Genomic DNA, 25,316 nt, shown 5'->3' on the forward strand with positions numbered 1-25,316 from the left:
AGGCTGCTATAAGGTCTACCCAGAGCCTTCTCTTCTCTTCTCTAGGCTAAACAACCCCAACTCTCTCAGCCTGTCCTCATAGGAGAGGTGCTCCAGGTCTCTGATCATCTTCGTGGCCCTCCTCTCGACTCGCTCCAACAGGTCCATGTCTTTCTCCTGCTGGGGGCCCCAGAGCTGGATGCAGTACTCCAGGTGGGGTCTCCCGAGGGTGGAGTAGAGGGGCAGAATCACCGTCCTCAACCTGCTGGTCATACTTCTTTTGATGCAGCCAAGGATGCAATTGGCTTTCTGGGCTGTAAGCGCACATTGCTGGCTCATATTCAGCTTTTCATCCACTAGTACCTCGAAGTCATTCTCCTCAGGGCTGCTCTCAATCCAGTCATTGCCGAGCCTGTATCCATGTTTGGGATTGCCCTGACCCAGGTGCAGGACCTTGCACTTGGCCTTGTTGAACTTCATGAGGTTCGCATGGGTCCACCTCTCAAGCCTGTCAAGGTCCCTCTGGATGGCATCTCTTCTCTCTTAGAGTATCAACCACACCACTCAGCTTGGTATCACCTGCAAACTTTCTGAGGGTGCACTCAATCTCATTGTCCATGTCCCTGACAATGATGTTAAATAATACTGGTCCCAATATGGACCCCTGAGGGACACCACTTGTCACTGGTCTCCACCTGGACATCAAGCCGTTGACCGCAATTCTCTAAGTGTGACCATCCAGCCAATTCCTTATCCACCGAGTGGTTCACCTATCAAATCCATGTCTCTTGTGTTAATTAACACAGATGGAACTGGAACTTTCAGATGAGAACCCAGTTCCCAAGAAACAACAAACTACTTTCTCCCCCAAGAGAGATCTAAACTACAATCATTGTCATTGTATTTAAAGTGGCCTGACATGGTACAAAAGTCTGTTAAGTACAGATTCAGGACTGCCAGCTCCTCTGATTTCACTGTCAGATTCACAATATTTGATGACATTCTTGAAGGTTCAGATCTGGTTATCTGAGTACATGATTTGTTAGACACCCATGTGAGTTTTGGACATAGTTGATTTCAAATGTTCTGTCTTGAAAACAGTAGGTTATCTTGAAAGGGCAACATCAGATAGTAACACTTCAAAGAGCACTGAAATACTAACAGTTGATTAGTAAACTGTTATCAGTAAATTAGACAATAGTAACTATCTATTAGAAGCTCAGGTAATTTTTTGAGAGTGTAGTAGACTTATCCAGCAAAACAGCCAAATCCCAGCAGCTAAATTAGCTGCTTTTTGGGGAAAATGGGGAATTCCTCTCATGCGGAATGAAGCACTGAGCCCTATCTGCAATATTGGAACAGGGTTCAGCATGGACCTCCAGCCCTACCCTCAGAATGAGGAACATGTAATGTAGGACCTAGCTGGGTGCTGCATGCAGGCTCCATAAGGCATTGGGGAGAGGGGCGAACAGGAAACTGTTGTTTCTGTCTGGCCTGCAAAGCAGAAAGTGCCCCATTTTGGGGCAGGGTGGAAGAGAAAAGCAAGAAAAATAAATCATTGTCTCCTCTACTCTTCATGAGATCCAGGACAAGAGCAGGTTCTTGGCAGCCCGCGAGCTTCCCAGCAGGATTTGTTGCCTCTACCTCCCAGAGAAGTTATACACAGCTGAATTCTGCCTCTCTCAGGGTTAGCACCAAAAATGGTATGTCTACACCATCACAGTAGTATACAACACAAAAACCAGTCAGTTTGGGTTCCTGAGCAGTAAAACATCAGCATATAATCATATAAAGTTCTTGGCTCCACAGTGAGACTGGGTAAACAATTATGGCACAGCTGTCCTGCAATTATTCATTCAGATCACAGTCCAGTACTTTCTAAACAAGAGTGAATTAACTCCAGTAACTCTTTCCCTTACAGGATTGATTCCTGCCATGTTACCAGAACACCACACTGCCCCCACCCCATTCACTGTCCTGATCTCAACCACTGCACAGACTTCTGTTGTGCTGGAGCTCTACTGGGAACTGGGCCTTCTATGGGGAGTACAGGACTTTCCTGGACAGTCTGTGGAGTTGTATATCATGCACGTGGATGTAAGTAGCATCTTCTCTTCTAGCTAGGACTGAATATGATACTAATACTATTCTCTGAGTATGATCAACTACTAATACTATTCTCTGAGTATGATCAACAGCTCTAATCCAGAAAAATCAGATCTTTCCTTTGCTTCCAAAACTGGGAAAAGCAACTAAAGTTGGTCTTTCCCAAAAGATTTCTTAATTCTCCAGTTGTTAAAAACCTGTCCTAAGACAGCAAGCAACCCAAACAGATGGCAAAAGAACTAGTAATCTTCATTTCCCCTGCATCGTTTCAGACAGAACATCATGATATGCACAGGCAGGTGGGGGGGGGGAGCAGATGATTGACGCACTCCAACTGAACAAACAACTCTTGCACCGTTAGGCCACCACCACAGGTAAGGCAAACCAATTTTTTTTTTTCAGTATTTAATAACGAACATGACAGAACTACAGCCAACAGATAAGGTTTGTAGTCAGATCAGGCTACAAGGCTCATATACTGGATACCACCTTATGCAAAACTATGCATTCCCCTTACAGAAAGATAACACACATGTTGATGGAGGTAACTGGGAACACACATTTTATCTGGCTCGTCATGCCTGTCAGCCTGTCTGTTTCCAGAAACTACAGCCAAGAAGCTGTGAGGAAAAAGATATTTGGAAACCATGGCAACATACCATTTTGGCTGGTAAAAAGAAAGCAAAGAACAGCCATCACTGCTGCTAATAGAAAAAATACATTTGTTTTTCAGAAAAATTTACTTATCAAGTTCTTCCAAAAATAGTCATCCCAGACATTCAGACATCAACATACAGTCAAAACTGTCTGTTCAACTAAACTGCCCTTCCTATGCAGGAATAGAGAGCACAGTAGAGAAAATAAGGAATCAGCAAATGTAGCAACATGATACCTGTTTTAAACCAGAGCACAATATAGATGGCTGTAGTGACACTGCAAGACCAGTTCTTCATTGCACCATACAAGCTTTATGCATAACCTGCTGGATGCCTGCACAAGAGAACCCACGCAACCAATGCTGGCCAAGAACAGAAGACTACTCAGATACAAGAATAAGTGGAAGTAAAGAGCTATTGACAGGAGATGTAAAGGTAAAATAGATACACGTAGTGACGACCTGCCTCATATCCAGACTGGAATCAACATAGGAGATGCTGCATTCCCACACAGTGTTCCTGGTTTTAGTTGACAGCAGTTCCTGAGGATCACAGGCAGCCAACAGGATGGCTGCTCAGAAACGCTGCAGATCTGTGCCTTCTACGTGTAAGGACTAGAAGTAAACAGTCAAGTTCTCTTTGGTAAATTCCAAAATAAGACCCTCTCTACTACAAGAAGATGACCATTCCTGCTACCACTTGGATTCAACTTGAAATCTACCTTTTCTGGCAAGCAATAACTTTAAGGGTAATGACCAGCATCCAAAGAAAGATTTTGATGTAATTTTTGCTAACCAGAATTAGAGAGAACACACAGACTTCACTGCAACAAAAGATGTGTGATATTTTAACTTACAAAGTTTAACTTAAAAAAAAAAATCAAATTAATGAACTAATAAATTGGGTAAGAAAAAACATTTCCAGGAAGACAAAGCTCTACAAAACCAAGTTTTTAAGCCAGAATCAGGAGAGCCTGTGAAGGCTGACAGTGCATCCTGAAGCAATGCCTCATTAAGGCTAAGAACCTATTTAACAAATTAAATCACTTTAAACATACAGCACATGTTTTAGGCTATGAATATAATTTATTCAAAGAAAAAGCAGCATAAAACAGGAATCTTCTATGCTTGGCTCATGCAAAAGCCAAGTTCAAATTAAGATTTAATTAAATTTTTGTGGACTTTTAATTCAAGCACATTGTTGGTGATGCTCTCTGTTGTTTGATTTTTCAGAAGTAAACGTTTGATTGAACAAGAAAGGAAAAACTGTGAATTTCATTATTCTTTTATACACTCCCCTGTCACTATGATTTATAGCTATGTTCAAATTAAAACATCCTCAATTAAGAACTAAGAATCACCTCCTGCAAGACATCGCGAGTAAAAGTACAACTCTGGTTTCCTAGAGGAATATACAATTAAGAAACCTAAACTCCTCATTTCTTATAAATCCTAAATGTTTGGAGGCTCACTAGAACATAGTACAGACATTATAGCACTTCTTTTTAAGCCTTGAAACTGCAAATGTATTTTTTTAAAACTAAACCTAAGCCAAACCAAAAATATAATTCAAAAATTGAAGAAAATAATTTAACTTGGTCAAGGATATCTGCCAGATTCTGTACTGGATAACTGTCATTTAGCATGACCACAAGTCCACAGAAAACAGCACTTCAGATGCTGGACATCACAAAGCAGACATTTATTTATGTCTACACCTTACAGAAAGCGTAAGAAAAGCAGCTTAGGAGCCCAAGCAAAATTACTTTCTGTGCTGAAGGGGTAGATAATATTATAGGAAAGCCTACTTTCTCAGAGTTGATAATTACTTTAGTTGCATAAATTAAAAATAACTGAAGAATTCTAAGGGTGGCTAGAATACAACTAGAGCGCCATTCTACCCTCTTTTATGTGCCATTGCAATGCTTTAATAGACTTCCTCTGTTCTCTTGTTTCAGGAAAAAACCCCCACAACATTTCTTTTGCAATTTTCCTGTCATTATATCAAAGGAAAAATGCCTGCATTTCAGTGTGGCTACACATGAAAACACATTAAAAAAAAATAACTGTAGGAGTGAAGCTTTATCCAATACATAATTGAAAAAAGAGTTATTAGAAAGTTATCCCTTACATGATATATGATTAAGCCTAAAGAAGCTATGGGGAGCAAGTTATGCAACAGTTTTAACATAAATGCAGGAATAGAAAAGAAAAAAAAAAATCTATAGAACAGAACTGTAAATCTAACTTTTAACTTGTGTTTGGATGAAGTATCAAATGTCGGAGACCACAATTTGGGTTAACCCTGCAGCTAAAGTGTTCATACTTGACAACTGGAGAAGCAGACACATAGTTCTTTTAAGAAAGAAAATTCAAAGTTAAGAAATAATTTCATACTCCAACCTTACACTTTAAAAAAGTCTACTCACTAATTGTCATTTCATGTAATGAATAGCACTAATACATAGCAAATCACAGTAATTTGAAACTGCAATAATTTATAACACTGAACATTCACATAAAAGTGTTAACATTTTTCATTTCACCTGAGCCTTACCTCCACATTTTTAATGCATAGGAGTGCTAGAAGGACTAAATCTAGCAACCAACAAACATGATAAGAAACAGACTAAAAGTCTATAATGCCCATGTTAGGAAAAATTAAATGTAAAAATTGAAATTATTTAGAAATAGAGAAGCTCTCATTCTTCTTCACCAAAATCCAACATCTCTACTTCATTATGGAACTCTTAGAAACAAAGTTGTTCCTATACATGTTCCGCAACATCACATAGTATCTTTGTAAACATACTGTATTGCCCTGTGTTAGTATGATACAGGCTGGTTGGCATGGCCATTGCAGAAATTCCAGAAGGTGCTCCTTCATCTTCTGACTTCTCTTCTTCTTCAATCTTCGGTACTGCAGGAGCATCTGATGAGAGTTCATTCAAAATTTTTCTAAAAAAGAATACAAATGATTTTATATATTTGAAATTCCATAACCATGAGAAAACTAAGTCACTGGCTTTTATCAGACAGTTTTGCTGTAATATATAAGCTGCCTTTAAAAACCAGCAAAACCAAAATAGAAGTTCCTTACCGGTATGAAGGCCGCCTTGAAAGTATTTCCCTACGTTTTTGAGAATCAATTATCGCTTCTGATTCTGCAGATTCATCTGCAATCGATGCTACCTGTAATAGCAAAGTTGCTGAAATTCATAACTTCATAAAAAAAGAACATAGCAACAGAGTAAAAGATTATTTTTAAAAATTCCTTCCATGTTTGCATACAGGAAGTTTGTGCCCTTATTTATCACTAATCATGTGATCTTGGACTTCTTTTTCCAAAGCAAACCACAGACTATGAGGTTAGCAACATATAGCCACTTAGATGACATCTTCCATTTGAAAAAGAAAAAAAAAATCAAAATAATCCAGGTTACTTTTTTGTGAATGACACCTAGAAAAAGTACTGAAGACAGAAGATTTCTTTAAATATAAAAAATATTATACAATTTAATTAGCTTTTAAAGTGAAATTGAACATTTAAAATACATAATACTGAACTAATGCACCTTAAATAACAGTATACAATACAAAAGCCTCTTCACAACCACACCAAAGCTATTTAAAAAATAAGTTTATTTAAATATACACAAATAAGTTTATTTAAATTACACTTACCAACACATATTCATAAATACAAATACATTGCTTAGCAATACTGTTTTAGAAACCCCTGACAAGTCCACAATATCTCATTTTCTCAGACCTTTATTAGTTGTATATTCACAGGTTCTTTTTCTCTTAAAATTACCCAAGATGACATGAAGGCCGGGAGCTGAATCACACTCTTTACCAGCAACTATCTTATTACACAGAACTGAAAGTGATTATTGAACAAGGAAAACATGCTATTTTCTTGATTCATTTAACTACCCAGAACTATTGGTGTGCAAGATTGCCAAACTGAAACAGTGCAGTAAAGGTAGTATGGAAAATGACCTTTTCACATAAAGACAGACCAGCCTGCAGTTTCAGACTAAGCACTGTGTTAAGCTAACACTGAACAAACATGAGTTAAGTGACTAGAAGGCTCAAGTGTTGGACCTGGGTACAGTGGAGGCTTCCCTGCAGCTCAGGGAAGCCAAGGAAGAGCTCCAGAACTAATGCGGCTGCCAGGCCAGAGTGCTTGGTGCTAGAAACAAAACCTGCTTGACTTCAACAGAAAATGACTGGCTGGAAGGTTCTAGAAATTTATAGGCCTGGGTCACCCCAACTCAAACCTATAAAACTACACCTTGAAAGACTACAGGTTACTGCAGAATGGAAGTGTCTCTTCACTTGCTAATTTTATTACATTCCAGTTCTGTGTAAAAATATGTAATGTCACCTCATGTTGCTGGGTAATACATAGGAAATGTCATTAAAACTCTACACCTGCCTAACAAAAAAATAAAAACCACCTAGAAATAACGAGAGGTACTTCTGCATGTCTACACATGTATAGCTTCACACCAGACTTCAGAGCTGACTAGCAGAGATACAAGAGCTTCAAGAAGTTTTGTATTCATCCTTTTGCAGGATTGTGACGGTGCCCCAACCTTTATCTCCTGCAACCCTGCTTAGGTGATAATCACCAGTGGTGATCCTAATGGATGCATCTGGTCACCATCGGCTCAAAGTGGATTCAGGAGACAGATAACAACACAATAGGGCTATTGTGCAATGCACCCACCAAAGAAACTAAAACCTGTGGTCGGCATGCAAATATGACTATGGGTCAATCATCTTATCCCCCATAAATACTGAGCAGCCCAAGAGCCCTTTGAGCTCTCCTGCACAGCAGCAGGCTACATGCCAGGATCTCCCCTCGAGCAGGGACGCCTCTCAAGGTTACTCCTCGAGGTTGACAGATTCCTTGCCACAACAGATCCTCAGTAAGTGACTAATAGCATGCTAAACTTTGAAATCTTAGCTAAGTGATACAAAGGATTGATTATGCACACATATAATCCTTTAGATATAAACCGTTGACCAAGTCTGGGACTAGGACTGGATCTAGCCGCACCTAGACTCCTCTCTGAGAAGGAGTTTAGAAAGCAAGGGGATCTTTTTCCAAACCTGATGACTCAACGGGAGGGTCTCCCTGACAGTTTTGTCTGACCCTGTCCTCTATGCAGTAAATAATCAAGTGTACCTTGCCATCAAATCTTGTTAAACCACTGTCGCCATTGAACTTCGTTAACTCCCTATTCTCTATCAATAACTATATTTTTACTTCTCTCTTGTGAGTGAACTGCATACTCACTCCATCTGTGACAAGGATGGACCAATGCTGACCAGCAAAGAGATCTTCTGAAAGGCATTTCTCTCCAGTGCCCTACAGCAATCTGCTTGTGGATTGACCTTCAAGCCTCTGGCATAAGCCTTCAAAACTAAGACAGTATTACTCAGACGAGAGCCTGGGCATCCTATCTCAAAACAGAACTCTCATTCTGCGGGGCAGGGGGAATAAAATAAAAAATCTATTTGTCCCAGGACAAACAGCAGGAAAACAAGACCTTAGCGCCTTTAAATCTTCCTATTCCACTAAGGGTTACCAATAGCCACCCCTAGCTTGTGAAGATGGCCAAAGAAGTCAGGAACAGTTGTACCTTGCGAAGAAGGTAAGGAAATCACAAGACAATTTAAGCATTTTGATGTGGAAGAGGACATTTTCTGCAAGAAGCTTCAGAAGTTCTAATCTTCATCAAGACAAAGACCTTATTGCTCTCTACAACTACCTGAAAGGAAGCTGTAGAGAGGTGGGGGTCGGTCTCTTCTCCCAAGTAACTAGCCATAGGACAAGAGGAAATGGCCTCAAGTTGCACCAGGGGAGATTTAGATTGGATATTAGGAAAATTTCTTCACCGAAAGGGTTGTCAAGCATTGGAACAGGCTGCCCAGGGAAGTGGTGGAGTCACCATCCCTGGAGGTATTCAAAAGATGTATAGATGTAGCACTTAGGGACATGGTTTAGTGGTGGACTTGGCAGTGCTAGGTTAACGGTTGGACCTGATGATCTTAAAGGTCTTTTCCAACCTAAACGATTCTATGATTCTATAAATGTAATGCTTCAGTTTGTTCTAATAGCAAGCAACCACATTCACAATGTTAACCAATGGAAACCATTGTCATTTTTTCCTGGACATCATTCAGACTTCAACTTCACTGCACCACTTTGCATTTGAACAAATTTAACTTCGAGCTCATGTTAGTCTGCCAATACCTAATACATTACAGGGGAGAGCACGTAGAAAAGTAAAATAACAATCTGAACTTCAAACCTTCCTACAAGTAAAACAACATTAACAAAACAATAAGGCACATGATCTAAATAAGCATTTTTTTAATCCCAAAGGCAACAGCGTAACAAGAAAAAATTTTGAACACTTTCCATTTTAAAGGTGCAGGTGTTTGAGGGAGAGGTCATATAAGCTTTAACATCAACCTTCAACACACTTTTTTTTTTTTTTAATTAAACTGGTATCATTTCCCAAGTTCCCCACTGTCCAGCAGAGATAGGATATCAAGTTAAAGCCAAATGATCTGGAGGAAATGCCAGGTGGCAGGATAAAGTACTTAAGAGGATCACAGAAGGGCTGAACAACCTCTGTAACAGAGCCTTTTACAGTATCTTCAAGCCCTTCTTGTGCAGTAACCTTATTTGCACTTAGCATGCTCAAATGAAACAAAAGCAAAACCCTGGAACTAACTAGTCAGTATTAATCAAGACACAGCTTTCCTGTCTCTACTCCTTTAGGAAAGGGAAGACAGCCAGAGTTCACTCAATACAACAAATGGTCGACTTCCACTCCCCTAAGACGACACAGCAGCAGCTGGCAAGAGATTCCAGAGAAATTCCTCCTCCTGAGCTTTGGAGCAAGTCCTCTATTTTTGTATGTATGTCCTGACTATATTGACTTGAAGAAAAGCAGTGACAGAAACTGGGAATGACTGTAATATGCTTATCTGATAAGCATATTACACTGATAATTCACTCTGGTAAATGACAGTTAGAAAGAATTCCATAAAAAAAAGGTATTTATTTTGAACACTCCAATTTGACTTCAAGTTTGACCAAACCAAAGTCTCTTGCCACCTACTGTGCCTGTTTCAATAGTGATCTAGAATTTCTAAACCTTACCAGGTCCCATTGTCTATGTATACTGCTTACAAATAAAATACTCAGTATCTGCCCAAGGTTTTATTCTGTTTCTCTAATCTCTAAGATAAATCATATTTACATATGCCTTTTTATTTATTAGACTTGAAAGCTACTAAGAATTCTCAAACATTAAAGGCGGCTTCTCAAGAAGACTGATAACGCATGTCTCTTCCTTAAGATGTTGCAATGACTGCAGGTAAAACAGTTCACACATAACAGGTGTATAGCCTCTCTTACCAGAGACAGCAGTTTTATTTGCAAAAAGCAATTCAGTTGACATTTAACAATCAGATTTTAAGAAAACTAGAGCAAAGGCATTCCTAGCTACAAGAAAAACCAACAGGAGGCCAAGACATTTTCAAAACACTGCAAGTTCATTCTCTCTAGTCTTTTTCACTACTTAAAAGCTCTGAAAACTCTTTAAGCATTTTGCACCGGTCCCTGTTTTCTAACATCAGCAACTTTAAACATGTGAATATTTGCCAAATAAATGTTTGTTTTGAGGCTGCCCTTATTTTTGGTCTTTACATATCCACACCCACAAAAAGCAATACCAGATGCTCTAACAGGGCCTGCTAAAAGCAACAAGGAATCATTTGACTATAATATGTTTACTTCCATTACATCCAGATGTTCTCCAAAAATACAGTGTAAGATACTTGCAAATTTATGAGATCATAGTCTCATTAAAAACATGATGATGTTCATAGAATTTAACAAAATAGAAAACTGCAAGATACACTGAAGTAAGGCCACATTATTACACAAATTTGCTGTTGCGTAAGTTCAGAGTTCCAAGACACAATTTCTTAAAAGATAAACAGGAAGCATTAAGGAATCGCTACACAATGCTTGTAGGGCTGCTACTGGTTGGCAGTTTGCCACCTTCCCCCTGCCATTTCCCCCATGTGAGTATGTCTTGCAGCACTGGTAGGAATGAAGAGAAAGTGAAGATGAGGCTGGGGGGAAGAGTTATGAGGCACCAAATATTCATGAAAATGTAACAATAAAAGAGCTAACCTGAACAGCTTGCATGTGTGGTGACTGAATGACTGAGGGCTGTGTGGCTTGAATGACACCCTGGACATGAACAGTTTGACCAGAAGGCAACTGCACTAGATTTACAGCTGGAGATCCTCTTCCAGCACTTGATGCAGCTACAGAAACCTGCAAAAATTACAATCATCATGTTTAAGTAACATGCCTTAAGACTTCAGCAAATGCGTTTAGAAGTGACACTAAAACAAACTGCTTTTAATGCCATACCTAAAATAGCTTAGACGTGTGTAATTATCACACACAGAAATAAACTAGTTTTACTAGTAAAAGTTGGGTGCGTGTCTTCCCAAATGGTGTGGAAAGCTTAAAGCTGTCCCCTAACAAACTGCAAATCTTTCTTCTTTTTTTTCTTCTCCAGAGACTTCATGTTTTCTTTTCAATTAAAAACAACCCTAAGCGATCACACACTAAACCTCCTGTCACTAGCATGAAGAACCTCAAAAAACGTAACAAAAAATATCAATATTCACTGAGGTGGTATGTTGCTGCAACAACATACACGGCAGAATGTTCTTAGTCACGAAAAAAAAAAAAGTAAAAAAAAAATCCAGGATTGCTGTGGTTTTGCTTTGTTTGTTAGGCAAGAAGTCATGCTTTTCAGATAAATGTCTCAAGAGACACGAGAACTTTTCAGATAGCAAAAAACCCTCTGTTAAATAAAGCAATACATGGATTTCTGAATTGATTTAGTTTAATAAATTATCTTTATTTATATGTTTATATATCAAGAAAAACAAGAGTTGAAGTGTATCAGTGCTTCGATACAACAACAGAAATAAAGAAGAGCTGAATCTTCTTTAAGCCTTGCACAGCCGAAGAAAGTGTCTGATCCCTTTTTCTGACGACATTTTAGAGCACACACAGCTTTCCCCAGCCCTTGGCTCTCAACCATCAGTACTGAGGATGAATGGGTTAAGAAACAGTTAAACACCTATGGGCTAAGAAATAGTTCAATATTTATGCTATTACTGTTAAGTCTATTAACAGAAACAAATACTGAGACAAAGGGAAAACTCTATGATTGATCTCAACTTCTGTGTGACAAAAAAATCTCTAAACTCAGAAGAGAATGCAAAACATAAATCACACAATAAAGAGATACTGTGTTTTCCAAAGTAAACTGCATTGAAAAACCTTATTTCTATATTCTGCATGTACAAGAATAAATCCAGACTCATATCTAAAATTCTGGTATTATTCCTTTCCTAGCTTTGTTCTTAGACCCAAAAGGTATCTGGTATGAGCAGTAAAGGCAAAAAGAGACGACAGTGAGAAGAAAAACATGATGAATGCTGAATATAAAAAAAAAAAGTTAAAACAGTTTTGTATTTTTCTCTGTTCACACTGAAGGGGTTTTTTAATTCCAGATATTAAAGAAGCTTTCATTCCTGATACTTAAGCCATTGCTTGTCTGGGAAACATTCCCTTCTTGAAGCAAGAGAAAAATTTTAACTACTATTAAGATGCACTACTATAAAAAAGATCAGATGTTGGTTCAAATTATCTTGAAGAAACAATGTTTCTAGGAAACAGAGACAGGATCTTGTAAACGTTCACATATGTAATTGTTCAATTGTTATAGGAAACTGAACTGCTTTTCAGGAAATAGAACAATTGAGGGCATTTCTAACCCCGAAATGGAAACAATCATTCCTTCAATGGCATTAAATGGCAACATGTAAATAGGACATACAAACCTTTTTCCCAATCTATAAAACAAATATTATTATGAGAAATTTATCAGAAATAGATATCTGAGATTGAGATCTAGAAAGCCTCCAAGATCTGAAGACCATGATCTATCTTGTGTCAAAGCTGACATCATCCTCAACCCAAGCTTCAAGGAAAGAGCCTGGAGCAGTCTAAATGTTTACAAAGCATACTAACTTTTCAAAGCATTACAAAGGCAATTTCACCCAACCTTTTGATTTACTGCTATCTTTGTGAGAGCTGCAATCTGATACAATACTCTGCGTATCAGAAAGAACTTTCTGGGTACAACGCACACAAAACTGTACAAGGGGAACAGTTTATGAGTTTCTTTTTAGTACACAATGGGTCAGGCACATATAATCAGGAAGTAATCCAGTACTCAAGATTAAGAAACACTACATTCACTTAAGAGCTCCTTATTCAGTATAACCACACAAGAGAAAAAGAAAACCACACTCAGCTAATACTCTTTTAGACTAAAGTTTACAATATCACACAAGAAATTGTTTTGTTCCCATTAATTCAAATAAGAGATTAAGTGAGGGGATAGGGTTGAGGGAAGAGGACACAGTAGTATTTTAAAACTGGATCAAACCAAAAGTGATTTGTTTGTTTATTTATAACTATTTTAAACAGCTCAATTTGATTTGAACACTGTTTGCCAAGTTTCCACAAATATCTGAAGGTTACAAAATGCATAGCCTACGAACTTTAAAACATCTGTGATTCTTTTGTATTAGGTTTGTTTTCTATAACTAAGACTGAAAAAAAATCTTTCCAACTTCATATTTTGCATCTCTCTTATAAATATTAGAAATTATTAAAACAATTTAGATTCACATTTCCCTTTGCATTGTTTTCAAATTGAATATTCCTGTGTTAACTGAAATACTAGAACCTTTTGAACCTATCATGCATAAATGCTGACTGAAACAAGACCTGGCAAAAAAATTACTTTCTGACATCAGTAATGAGCAATGCTACCTTTAACATCATTACTTCAAGGGTTGTCTGGCACAATGACTGAAAACAATGCATAGAGGAACATGGTGAGGGGAAGCTTAACACATAAAGCACCTGGTTAAACAGTGTAAGGGTTATGTCCCTGCAACGACAAAGAGACTTCAGATGTTGTTATGTCCTTTTGGGTTCTATCCTCTTAGGTATGCAACAGTCAAGTCTAATAGCTTCAACAAATATCAACGGTGCATTCCGTCATAGCAGTATGGTCCCATACTTCGTATGTTTGGAAATATAAGTGCTCCTTCTTCCAAGACGGGAAAAAAAAGTAGCCAGCAAAAAAAGATCATGAACTTCCTTCACACTGAGGCACACATTCTTTCAGAGAAAGAGGTTACTCATCAGTTATCTGACTTCAAGATGCATTGTCTGTCTGAACAGTTATACTGTGGATGTACGCACTCTCATCACCCAAGGTCAGGTAACTTTTCCTTACAGAGTACTACAGAGATTACATTCGCATTCAACCCCTCATACCTTAAACACTGCTGATACGAAGTACGCAGTACACAGCTCCATCTGATTTCTGTCCCTGCTGTAGAATCTAAACACTACAAGGACTCCAGAAGTAAAGTGAAAAGTACTTCTAGAAAAGACAAGGCAAACCCATCCTGGATTCACCTAATAAAAGAACAAAGGACTCACCACACCCAGGCACGGAATAGCCTCTATGAGGAAAAGCTGAAGACAGGGAAGTTTTGGTCAATTCCAAAGCTAATGCCAAAAAAGAAGCACATAGTTTTAAGGAAAACAAGGTTAGGCTGATTTCAGCCATTTGGTGACAGCATACCCTTGAAGAAACACAAAATGGTAACAAGGCTGCAGGTTTATAATGCTGTAACATCAACTTTGCTAAATGTCCTGGACTTGCATTTGGCAGGCTGGTTTTAGAGCCATATTTACAACAGCCTGGCAAACTTCTACAGGGCTCAATCTGTTGGGATCAAGATTTAACACAAAGTTTGATGCTGAGAGCCCACAAGGAGAATACCCCTTAAGTGCTAAACCTGAGCAGTCCCAGCTTGCAATGGCTATGCACTCCAGGCTCTGGAAAACTCCCTCTGCTCTCTCTGACAGCAGTTCTCACATTGTAAATCCTGATCCATGTCTAGTGCAGGACCAGCACCGAGAGGTCAACAGATGGTATCTCAGACCAAGAGAGCAGACAGCTCTACTGATAAACAGAACATGACAAAGTTTACAAAAAGTGATTCAAAGAAGAACCCATCAAGGATGTAGGATTAAAGAAAAAAAACACAACTGAAAGTATTTTTTCCAAACCTGAAAAAGGTCTAAGTACATTGCTCTTACATTTTTATAGTTATATTTAATGTAGCTGAGCACAGGGCAACACAGAATGCAATATGGCCTCTAGAAATCCTGCAAAAGGAACATCTAATTTCTCTTTGAATACCAATGCAGATGTAACTGTTCGAAGACACAAGTTTTACTATCATCAACATAATCAGAATATTTCAATCCAAATTAACTTCCTTTAAAGAACAGCCCTATATGTATTAATGCAAGATCTGTGCAGGTGAGACAGAACCCATGGAGCCCATGTCAAAGCAGGCTGAGAAATTTTCCACCTTGCATCTTTGTTCTTCCCTGAAGAGAAGGTGTCAAGCTTCTGTACAGGTGCTCTGTACACTTCCAACAGCTTCTAAAGCACCAAAATTTTTACAAATTAATATTTTCTTACCTAATTCTTCTGGTGGCTGGATGACCAAAACAATACCATGCCAATTCATTAACTGGCTGAAAGTAAGGGATGCAAGAAATTCAACTATAAATGCTATCTTATTCCACATTAATTTTATTTTTAAAAATTACACTTTAAAGATAGAAATTGTCAATTTTGCCTCAATGGATGAAAGATGCACCTAATTTTTGCTAGTTTCTAATTTACTATTTTTTGCTTTTGCAGAAAAATAAAAGTTACTTTTATCACCAAAAAATTGCAGGAGTATATAGCCAATATCTATTACACAAACTAGGGAAAACAAAACAAAACAAAACACTATCTTTTCTCTACTAATAACGTATAATAGGTCCTCCTTAGCATTGCAGGTTATCCCATCACACCATAGTGCTCCAGCACAGACATTCTTAATGTCTTCCCTGTTGGGAGGAAGGGGAGACATTAAGAATGCTTCAGCACAAAACAACGTAGAGTCTGCCCTCTGGAGATTAGCATCTTATTGAATACCTTGTGCGCGTTCTTAAAACTAAATAGCAGGTATTTCTTTAAAAAGCCTGAACTCCAGAGGAGAGAAAAACAAACCCACAAAAAACCCAACTCCTATGCAGTTGTATCCCTCAGCATTTTGGTAGTCGTTCATTGGCCAAAGTCATAATTAAAGAAAAAATGAACAAATTAAAAAAAACATGAAATTCCATCTGAACACAAAAAAACCCCAGTTTTTTACTGTGAGGGCAGTCAAGTACTGGCACAGGTGCCCAGAGACTCCATCCTTGGAGATATTCATAACCCAAGTGGACATGGTCTTGGGCAACCTGCTCTGGCTGACCCTGCTTGCGCAGGGGGGTTGGACAAGATGATCTCAAGAGGTCCCTGACAACCTCAACCATTCTGCAATTCTTTGATAATACACAGAAAACTACAAACTGAGTCTTAAAAGATAGTGTATTAAAATGCTTTCCTTCTGACTGAACAAAACCAAGGTTGAACAAATATTTATCTAAAAAAAACAAACAAAAAACCTACAGAGATGTCTGAAAAGGAGCCCTCAGTTTCAGTGACCACACGTTTCAACTCTCGGTAAGAACCAAGTCATTCTTTTCTCATATTTCTGCACATTTGCAAGAAGATTGGTGTGAGAGATTGGAAGTTGGCGCAAGGTACATTTCAGTCACTTTAACTGGTTGTCTTCTCTTAACTGCACTCCTCAGGAGGCCAAAGAGGGAGAAGGATCTATCTGTGCCCTTCTGTAGCAGTCAAAATACACAGACGCCAGACCAGCAGCACAGACACGAACTCCTCAGAAACACCCAGAGTTTCGCATCTCACACCAGCAAAAGCAGACGGGAGATGTCCCACACGAGGTCCCTGCCTCGGGCAGGGGTTAACCTGTCAACGTCTGCCTCTAACCCCCACCATGACAAAGCATCTCACCTTCAGAGCCTGCCAGGTAGGAACATAAGGTAAGAAAGTCCTCCTCATCTTAAGCCAAAGAAATGTCACAACAAGGCCTTTCAGCAATAAGCTTTCTGTCAGGGCCCGTTTTACCAAAAGAAATGCTGTGGCAGTTCAGCCTCAAGGCGCCAAAGGGATGGGTGCAGGCTCCCAGCTGCCCCAGGCAGGGAGGCGGTGGCACGGCCTGCAGGCCCCGAGGAGCGGCAGTGAGGGGAGCAGCCAGCCAGGAGGTCCGCGGCACTGCCAGGCAGCCGAGGCGACAGGCCTGCCCACTGCAGGCCTCTCAGCTTCACTGTTTTTCAGAGAGTGGCACAACTGCATCAACCCCACTTTTCCAGATGGCCCAGGAGAGGGACATCGACTCCAGCTGTGGGCGCCGAGCCACTCTGACAGGTCCAGGCTGGCTCTTCTAGGCCGTCTGATCAAAAAAAGGGACTCCCAGACGTAAACACCAGGCTATTACCCTGAGCCTTCAAACTGAAGTGCATGTGTTTCATTTTAGTGCTAATTGGCAGAGATCCATCAGTACTTCAGAGTTATTTGTTTTAACTGAAAGACCTGAGGCCCATGCTCAGTATGGCTGAACCTTCACACACAGTACTCAAGCATTAAATGCAGTCAAACATAAAAAGTGTTTTCCCTGGGGACCTGGCAGAAGCCCCCCTACAGCATCAGTGACAGCTTTGTCTCTAGATTAACATTAAAAATTCCAAGTGACAGAATTCACAGGTATTTTCTTCAGAAGCTACTGCACAAGCCAATAGATTTTACACGTAAATCATCCTGTGAAGTTAAAACACAAAATTTGAACTGAACTATCAAAGAAAGAAATGAGGGGATGACATCAACAGAGCAAACCAAATAAAATTCCTGGTTTCGTGCTCCATTCTTAAAGAAAAAAAACCCAAACAGTATTCCCAATGCTGCAGGTATCAAAACCACAACAAATGCCACAAGTAACAAAAACAAAAAATAAGCATTCATAAATATTTTGCAGTTTACTTTGTGTCTGAAGACCTGACAAAAAGCAGCTACACTGAGTCTTGAAAATACACCTATAATGTAAATCAAGTATCTAACATGGCATCAAATAACCGAGCGTCCCTCCCTTAGATCAGACAGGTATCTTACCGAGTAACTTCTAACTTCTGATGATGAAGAAATTCTGTAAGATGTTTTTTAAAATCAGTTCCTTTGTTTCACAAAGGGTTTTTGAAGATCCTTCTAAGTGGTCTATACAGCTTCCTGGAGCTATAAATCTTAGTACTGGCAAGAACACTATTTCTCCCAAGCACTAAATGTTTCAGTGCATATTTTTAATACTTGAGAATTATGATTATGTTATCTTTTATCCATTAACTACCAAAGAATAATCCCAGTACGACTACCATGCAGAACACATAAAGTATATTTTTAGAACTCCAGACACTGTGATTGGATGCACAGGGATGAAACAAAATGATACATTAAAAAGGTACTTGCAAGAAGATGAAACACGTTCTGTACAAAAACTGGAACAAGGAAAGAACCATGGTTATTTTTATTCATTTCTCATTTTTGTTATACAACACATCTTAAAGATACACACGTTTTAGCTATGTTTGATCTTGCAGCCACCTCAACTCTTTAAGACCCTATTCCCATCTCCATAACAAACATAATCATCTCGGAAAAGTGGAAAAAACCCCAAACAAAAAGTGCCTACTGTTCATTCTGAAGAGCCCAGTTTCCTGAAAGTGTTACCTTTTAACAGACCTGATGTTATACTAGCCCTTTGTTACGTACAGCAGGCATAGTTTTCAGTATACCTTTGCTATATTTTTCCTATTGAATAGCAAGACTTACAGAACATGAGAACTCCATACAAATTGACAATTTAAAAATCATAGAAGTTCTGAATATCACTTTATTGATTCTTCTCACCTTTCCACATTTTAACTTACCTCAGATACTGGGGAAATCTGACTTCGGCCTGGCTGATTCTGAAGGTGACCAGCATCTCTCTCTGGCACAGAATCCACTGCATTGTCATCCTGTTGCGATTCAACCATTTCCATGGTCATCTGTCTAAAAGTAAGTACATACACATCTAAATAGTGCAGTACAGGGAGGTATATCAGGCACCTAGGGAGAAAACAGCAATTCCAGGCTATTTTATATTTGGAGCAGACAACTAACAACTAACAGAAAATAAATAGATTTCTCTCAAAACTATCAGATTAACTGAAGTCCTTTCTTCCCGCTACCCCATATTAAAATATTCATTCATATGGCCAGGAGCTCTAAAACAAGTACTTTGGAAAGCTGCAAGGAGGGGCAGTTCTGCAAATGGTTCTCATGCACAAGAGTGCATGAGAAGACGAGCACAGGGTCCCCGGGTCCCGTGCAGTGTCGACAGCGGGGCTGGGAGCACAGGGTGCTGGAGCGGCCCACCAGCTCCGCCCGCAGCAGGTCTCTCGTCCCTCACGTCTCCCACTGGACAAGGCTCAGGTTGACCAGCAGCCATGTGCTCCTACAGCCCTCTCGAACCTTCTGAGATACCAACCCCCGGCTGGGATCTACGCTTGGATTGTCTGTAAACTACTCGCGGCTCAGGACCCACAATGATTCTTCTCGTTTTGCAGGTTTAAAAGTAGGGTAAGTTTCACAGAAGAATAAGCAACTCCCTGATGCTCAACTTAAACTGAGTTTAAACTCCATAGAAAAAGCTTCCAAATATTTCTGCTATATAAAAATGCAATTACCTGACAGTTGCTTTTCCATATCTCTTGGCACACTTAGTCATAATGGAAGGTGTGTGTTTTGAAACAAGAGCTTGGTTCTCTTCGGCCCCCTTTCTCTCCTACCAAACCCTGCACTGAAGGTGCAACATTGAACAGGTGATGTCACAAACATTGCCATGGCAACAGGTCAGTTTACAAACAGAACAGAGACAGGATAGGGTCAGGCAGAGGCAGGCAGGAAGCCCTGTGGGCGTCCTCCCACCTACACCTTACTTACACAAGGAATTGAGGCCACAAAAGGAAGACGTGATATAGTTGTGGGATTTAAGAGGCAGCAAATCTCACTTCCTCGGATTCAGTTACTGTAACTAGGGGATGGCAAGCCTATCTGAACTCAAAGTTCAACTGTTTCAACTGGCTGACAGTTACGGCAGTTTCTTCTCAGGTCTTACACTGAGAGATGGAAGAGACAGGGAAGGAAGTCTGCTATGCGCCTGACTCGGAGGCTCCTACATTTAGTCCCACATGTTAAAAGTTAACTACATTAAATCAAATTAAGTGTAAACCCAACTCCTTTTACGGCACTATTTTACAGAATATTCCACAATCTTCGAGGAGAATATTTTTTTTTTAAAAATCACTCTTTTTGCTTAGAATAAAAGCATGAAAATATGAAAAGGAAATGATGCAGAGAAGCATATTTCTAGCTTGTATTCCTCTAAAGATATTCTACTGATCAGACTTAACAGTACTACGGCTAGTGGTAGCCAAGCTCTAAACAATTCAAGATTTAATGGGTTAACATTAGTATTTCTGCCAACAGAAGTTACATACGCTATGCCAGTATCAATTCAGATTAGATTCATAAGGAGACATTTTACACCTAAAATCTTTCTATGCTCCTGTCTTGTTAGTTACCACTAATTACCTTTTTCTCTAGATACAATCTAATTAAAGATCTACTGAAATTCACCAAAGTCGAACAACTCTGGGGAGAATGTTTTCACCAGGCTTTCCACCATAATTTTGCAAACAAGATGTTTATCTATTAACTTATTCCTGTTCTATATATGCATTCAATATAACAACAATTAAAAAAAAGTAGAAAAAAAAATGTTCCTCCTTAGTAAACTAGGACCATCCATAGTGTCTCAAACATGGAAGCTCTATCTGGTTCATGTAAGAATGCCTCTATAGCTTCAGAACAGCTCACACACCAAGGAAGATTAAATAATGCGTAGGTATTGGCAACATATTCATTGCAATCTCTTCCTAAAGATGGGAATATAGTCAGAATTAATTCACTTTATACAGGCCTTGAAGTATTTTCTTATCCAAAGCCATCGGTCACAGATAACCTAGTGCTGGAAAAAAAACCAAGTATTTTTATTCCCACCGAATGCATTCCACAGAAATTTTACCTGGAAAAAGCCATTCTTCATGTTGTGAAAAATAGGCTTTAGTTTCTAAATTTTAGCTTAATTCCTCACTGACTGCAGAACACTACAAAAAAATAATTTATTTTTACTACTTTGATTATCAGGATTTTTCTGCCAAAGCCTTTTCATCTTCTGTGCTCCAGTAACTGAGTTAGCAAATACCTATGAAAAGAGCATCAGCTCAGCAGAAAATCTAATTAAAAGTTATTCCTTGCATTTTACAAAATACAGTATAGAGAAAGGACTGTATTTTTTAGACTATGTTAAATTAGAAAAACAACAGCAAGTATTATACATGCCAGTGAAATGACAAATATAATTAAGACTTACAACATACATGAAAAACTCAAGAATTTAAATAGATTTTCCATCTATAATTGTGTATATTCTGACAACACGAATGATTACCTATTTTAAATCTTTAGTAAAGTGGAGTAAAATCTGAAAATTTGTATACTGCTTTTAATTAGCTTTTTTTTTTTTTTGACTGCCATAAAATGCAACTCTTGCCCTAGAACACGGCAAAACACCCTTTCTAGATAAGCTAAAATCCACTTGTTTTTGACAACCTGGTAATTCTAGTATGTTTGTAAACAGAGACTTGAGTAAAAATGCCCTCTGAATATAAAGACCTAACTATAGCCTATAAAACCAAAACAAAAATAACAAAGGACATAAGTAATTTTAAAAGACACACTAGTTATCTTGGCACAAAACATCAATGAGAAAGATGACTAAGGACAAAACGTAGCACATTAGTATTGTAATTCAGACATGTTACAAGATTATGAATCTTCGTTAGACATAACCATAGAGGATTACTAAACTTGCAGGTGAAGGTCAGCTGCAGTCATTTGAGTCCACAAGGTTAGAAGTGGTACAGCCACACAGGGCCATGTCACTTCATGTGGGCCTGTGCACAGCTCAAGACCATGCATGCTAAGAAACTCCTGAATTTCACAGTCCAGGTTATCACTGTCTTTAGTGCACTCTCAGAAACCCTCAGATTTCTATAACCCGAGTTGTACAGGTTTTGTATTCCCTGTATTATCTCATATAGTTTTACCATGAATGCACCAAAGTGTTTTTAATAAATATACAGAAAAATACAGAGCAAGATCATAACTATGTTTTTTTCTAAAACATCAGTAATATGGACTGTCGTAAGAAACAGTTATTAATCCAATCCAGAAACTACCAACATAAACAATTTCCACATGTATCACACTCAATCAGCCTACACTGCAAGGAAATGTTAACATATTTATTGCTTTTAAGTTTCAAAGTAAGAAAAAAGAAAAATCTTTTGCCAAGCACTTAAAATGCTTTATAGAAGCACATCAGTAGTAGTACACATCACACTTTGAAGTTTACATTACATTACCTTCCTCCTATTTTAAAGGAAAACCAAGCAAACAGTTTTAAAAGTATATGGTCCTAGATCCCGTTTAAAATTATGTAATTTTTTCTTCATTGTATGATTAAATATATACAAGCTTTAGCCCTATATTCAGTATTAATACATTCATTTCTTACATTTTCCACATTGGTTGCTTACCATTATTAAACAGTAATTTAAAATATTAGTCTAGATTTTTAAATTAATAAACAAGTTATACCTCTCCCCTCCTATAAAAAAGGGGCGGAAAATGGCTTTCCATAATATAGGCAGGAATCTGCTTCTTCCTACATAATAGCAAAGAAATCTTCAGGATCTGGCAGGAAGTTTAACTGTTAACTAGCTAGCAATATTTCAATATATATTAGGACTGGTTCACTATAGTCACTGAGACTAACATCCAGTAGGTCAGTAGCAGGTAGACACTGGGTAAGAACATGTATGTAGTGTACATTAAAAGCTTCTTCAGCTGATAACAGCAGCATCCCTGACGGGACAATACTGACAGACAGCATCAGCTAAAGGAAAACACTGCCCAGGTGACCTAGAAAACTGGAAGTCATTTACAGCTAAAAGTGTGAATCTTTTATATTTTTGTCCATAAATAAAAGGTTAAGAATAGCATCTCTACCAAGATGTGTTCTTGTGTAACAAAGAGCACAGAAAATCCTTTCACTCCTCCCCAATACTGCTGTTTGTTTTACATCACTGAATATTAATATAAATACTTAATGGCTGTTGGTGAAATTATACTGCATAAGCAAACTGGTACAGTATTTTGCATACCTGGAAATGTACGACTGTCTAATTAAATACCCAGAGACATATTAAAGACAACTTCTTTATTTCAACAATACTTCATACATCAGAGACTGTTTACAAAGGTGGCTTATTACAAAGGAAATTGTAAAAGGCTAAGAAATATGTTTCAGCCCTTACTCCAAATCTCTTTGAAGGCTTTTATTCACAGGGAAGTTACTAGAAAGCAAGGATGTGAATTTACAAACACCTAGTTTGTATTTATTGATGACCCCACGGTGAGTGTGGAAACTCTCATTATGCAATAGCTTCAGAAGAGCATTGTGTTTTCAAGTATGACATCTATAATCAGTTTTACTACACTGCTTTGTAAAGCACACTGACTGGTAAGGTGGTCACAGCATTCAGCCAGGTAAAATAAGCGACAGTGCAACAGACCAGATTCTGAAAGTGTAATCATTCTGTTAAGTTTTCAGTATTAGCAGAATACTAAGTTTTTGTGTCTCCTAAACTCTAATGTGTTTCGTTTTCTTCCTCATCCTTTTCATCCTAGATTATCTTAAAATCCTCAAAAAAAATTTAAAAACCCAACCTGCCATTAGTGTAAGCACAAGCATGCTACCCGTCACTCTGCATCTGCCACCTCAATAATACGGACAAGACAGTGCTGAGTCTGCTGTGAAGAGGACACACGGTCCCTGCTTAGAAGAAGAGTCCAGCCAGTCCCTGAATAGGTAAGAGGATCATTGAAGCATCGGTATCTGTGGAATCATTTAACATGCGGCTCCACTCAGCAGCAAGTAAGATGCTGACGTGGCAGTGGTGGATGCAGACAAAGCCCTCACACTGTAAGCAAGACCTGGACTCACGAAGCCCACTGTGGTCCTCTCCCACCTGTTCTCCTGTCCCAGCTCGGAAAACCCTATGGGCAAGGATGTAATCGGGCCTACCGGACTAAGAGGAAAACGCCACCAGGCACCACGGCCTACCCCACCACGGCCAGCGCTCTCCCCTCCACCAGGGCACCCCGCCGGCAGCCGGGCGAGCACCCGGAGGCCCCGGGGACCTGCCGTCCCGGGGCTCTCTGACTGCAGCGGGAGAGCACGCTGCCCCGTCCCCTCCCTCGCCGGGCCGCCGACAGGCGAGTCGAGCCGGTCTCCCTCCTAAGCCTCGCTCCGGAGGAAGGGCCCGAGCCGCAGCATGCCAGGGCCCGGCGGGCACCTCGGCTCCCGGGCTGTAACGGAGCAGGGCGCTCCGCACGACCCCCTTCCCGGGCTGAGGAGACGTCTCAGGGCCGCCCGACAGAGCCGTGCCGGATGAGAGAGGCAGGCGGGCCCTGCGCGGCCCTCTCCGAGCGCGGCGCGCTCCCGGCCGCCGGCGGGGCCGCGCCTCCACTCCCTCCTGCGCGCTCCCGGAGGCAGGGGCTGAGCCGAGCGGCACAGCGCCCCCCGGCCCGGCCCGGCCCGGCCCGGCCCTGCCCTGCCCTGCCCTCCCCTCCGCGCCGGCAGGGCCGGCCGCTGCCCTCTGCGCTCCCCCGCTCCCGGCCCGCAGGGGGTCGGGCTGCGCGCACACGTGTCCCCGCCCCCTCCCGCACTCACCCGCCGCCCTGTACGTGCTGCCCCCGTCACAGGGGGTGGGGGGGATTGGGCCGGGCGGAGCCGCACGTCGGCCTCACGTCAGCGCTGATGCAGCCGCGCCGCCGCGGGGGCGCTGAGGAAATGGCGTCTGCGGCGACTCCCAGCCCCAGCGGCCGCGGAAGGAGGAGGAGCCGGGGCTTAGGCGCCGCCGCCGATTGGCTACAGGGCACTCAACGGCTGGCGGGCTGGCCAACCGCCGCCGCGGGGCTGCCGGCAGCGTCTCTCATTGGCTCGGGGGCGGGAAGAGCCTTCTGTGTGGGGGAGGGGTGGGCCTCACCTTAGCAGAGGGGGAGGGTGCCGGCCCGGCGGGCTTCTCTCGGGGGTCGTGTGGAGCCGGGGCCGCCGGGCTGCTTCGGCTCGGCTCGGCTCGGCTCGGCTCGGCTCGGCTCGGCTCGGACCGGGGCGCCCGCAGTGGCGGCCGGGGGACGGCCCCGCTGCCCGGAGGGGGCTTGCACTCGAG

General features: G+C 40.5%; 1 protein-coding gene across 16 annotated transcripts in view; it reads right to left on the reverse strand.

The window, feature by feature from the left end:
* CREM (cAMP responsive element modulator) overlaps positions 1-24,972 on the reverse strand; it is a 37,887-nt gene extending 12,915 nt beyond the window's left edge. For 2 of the 16 annotated variants that reach the window (XM_075492448.1, XM_075492456.1), the window contains exons 1-6: positions 24,818-24,945; positions 19,644-19,756; positions 18,843-19,023; positions 10,971-11,117; positions 5,841-5,932; positions 5,553-5,698 (exon numbers count right to left, since the gene is read on the reverse strand). In XM_075492448.1, the coding sequence (XP_075348563.1) occupies positions 5,553-5,698; positions 5,841-5,932; positions 10,971-11,117; positions 18,843-19,023; positions 19,644-19,684 (607 nt within the window). In that variant the 5' untranslated portion in view covers positions 19,685-19,756; positions 24,818-24,945. Of the gene's footprint in view, positions 1-5,552; positions 5,699-5,840; positions 5,933-10,970; positions 11,118-16,878; positions 17,318-18,842; positions 19,024-19,643; positions 19,757-24,817 lie in introns of those variants that run through there. The other 14 variants (XM_075492450.1, XM_075492449.1, XM_075492447.1 and 11 more) reach the window with 13 other exon arrangements.
* Between the last annotated feature and the right edge of the window lie 344 nt (positions 24,973-25,316).

The sequence above is a fragment of the Mycteria americana genome, chromosome 2 (assembly GCF_035582795.1).
Source record: "Mycteria americana isolate JAX WOST 10 ecotype Jacksonville Zoo and Gardens chromosome 2, USCA_MyAme_1.0, whole genome shotgun sequence".
Lineage (NCBI taxonomy): Eukaryota > Metazoa > Chordata > Aves > Ciconiiformes > Ciconiidae > Mycteria > Mycteria americana.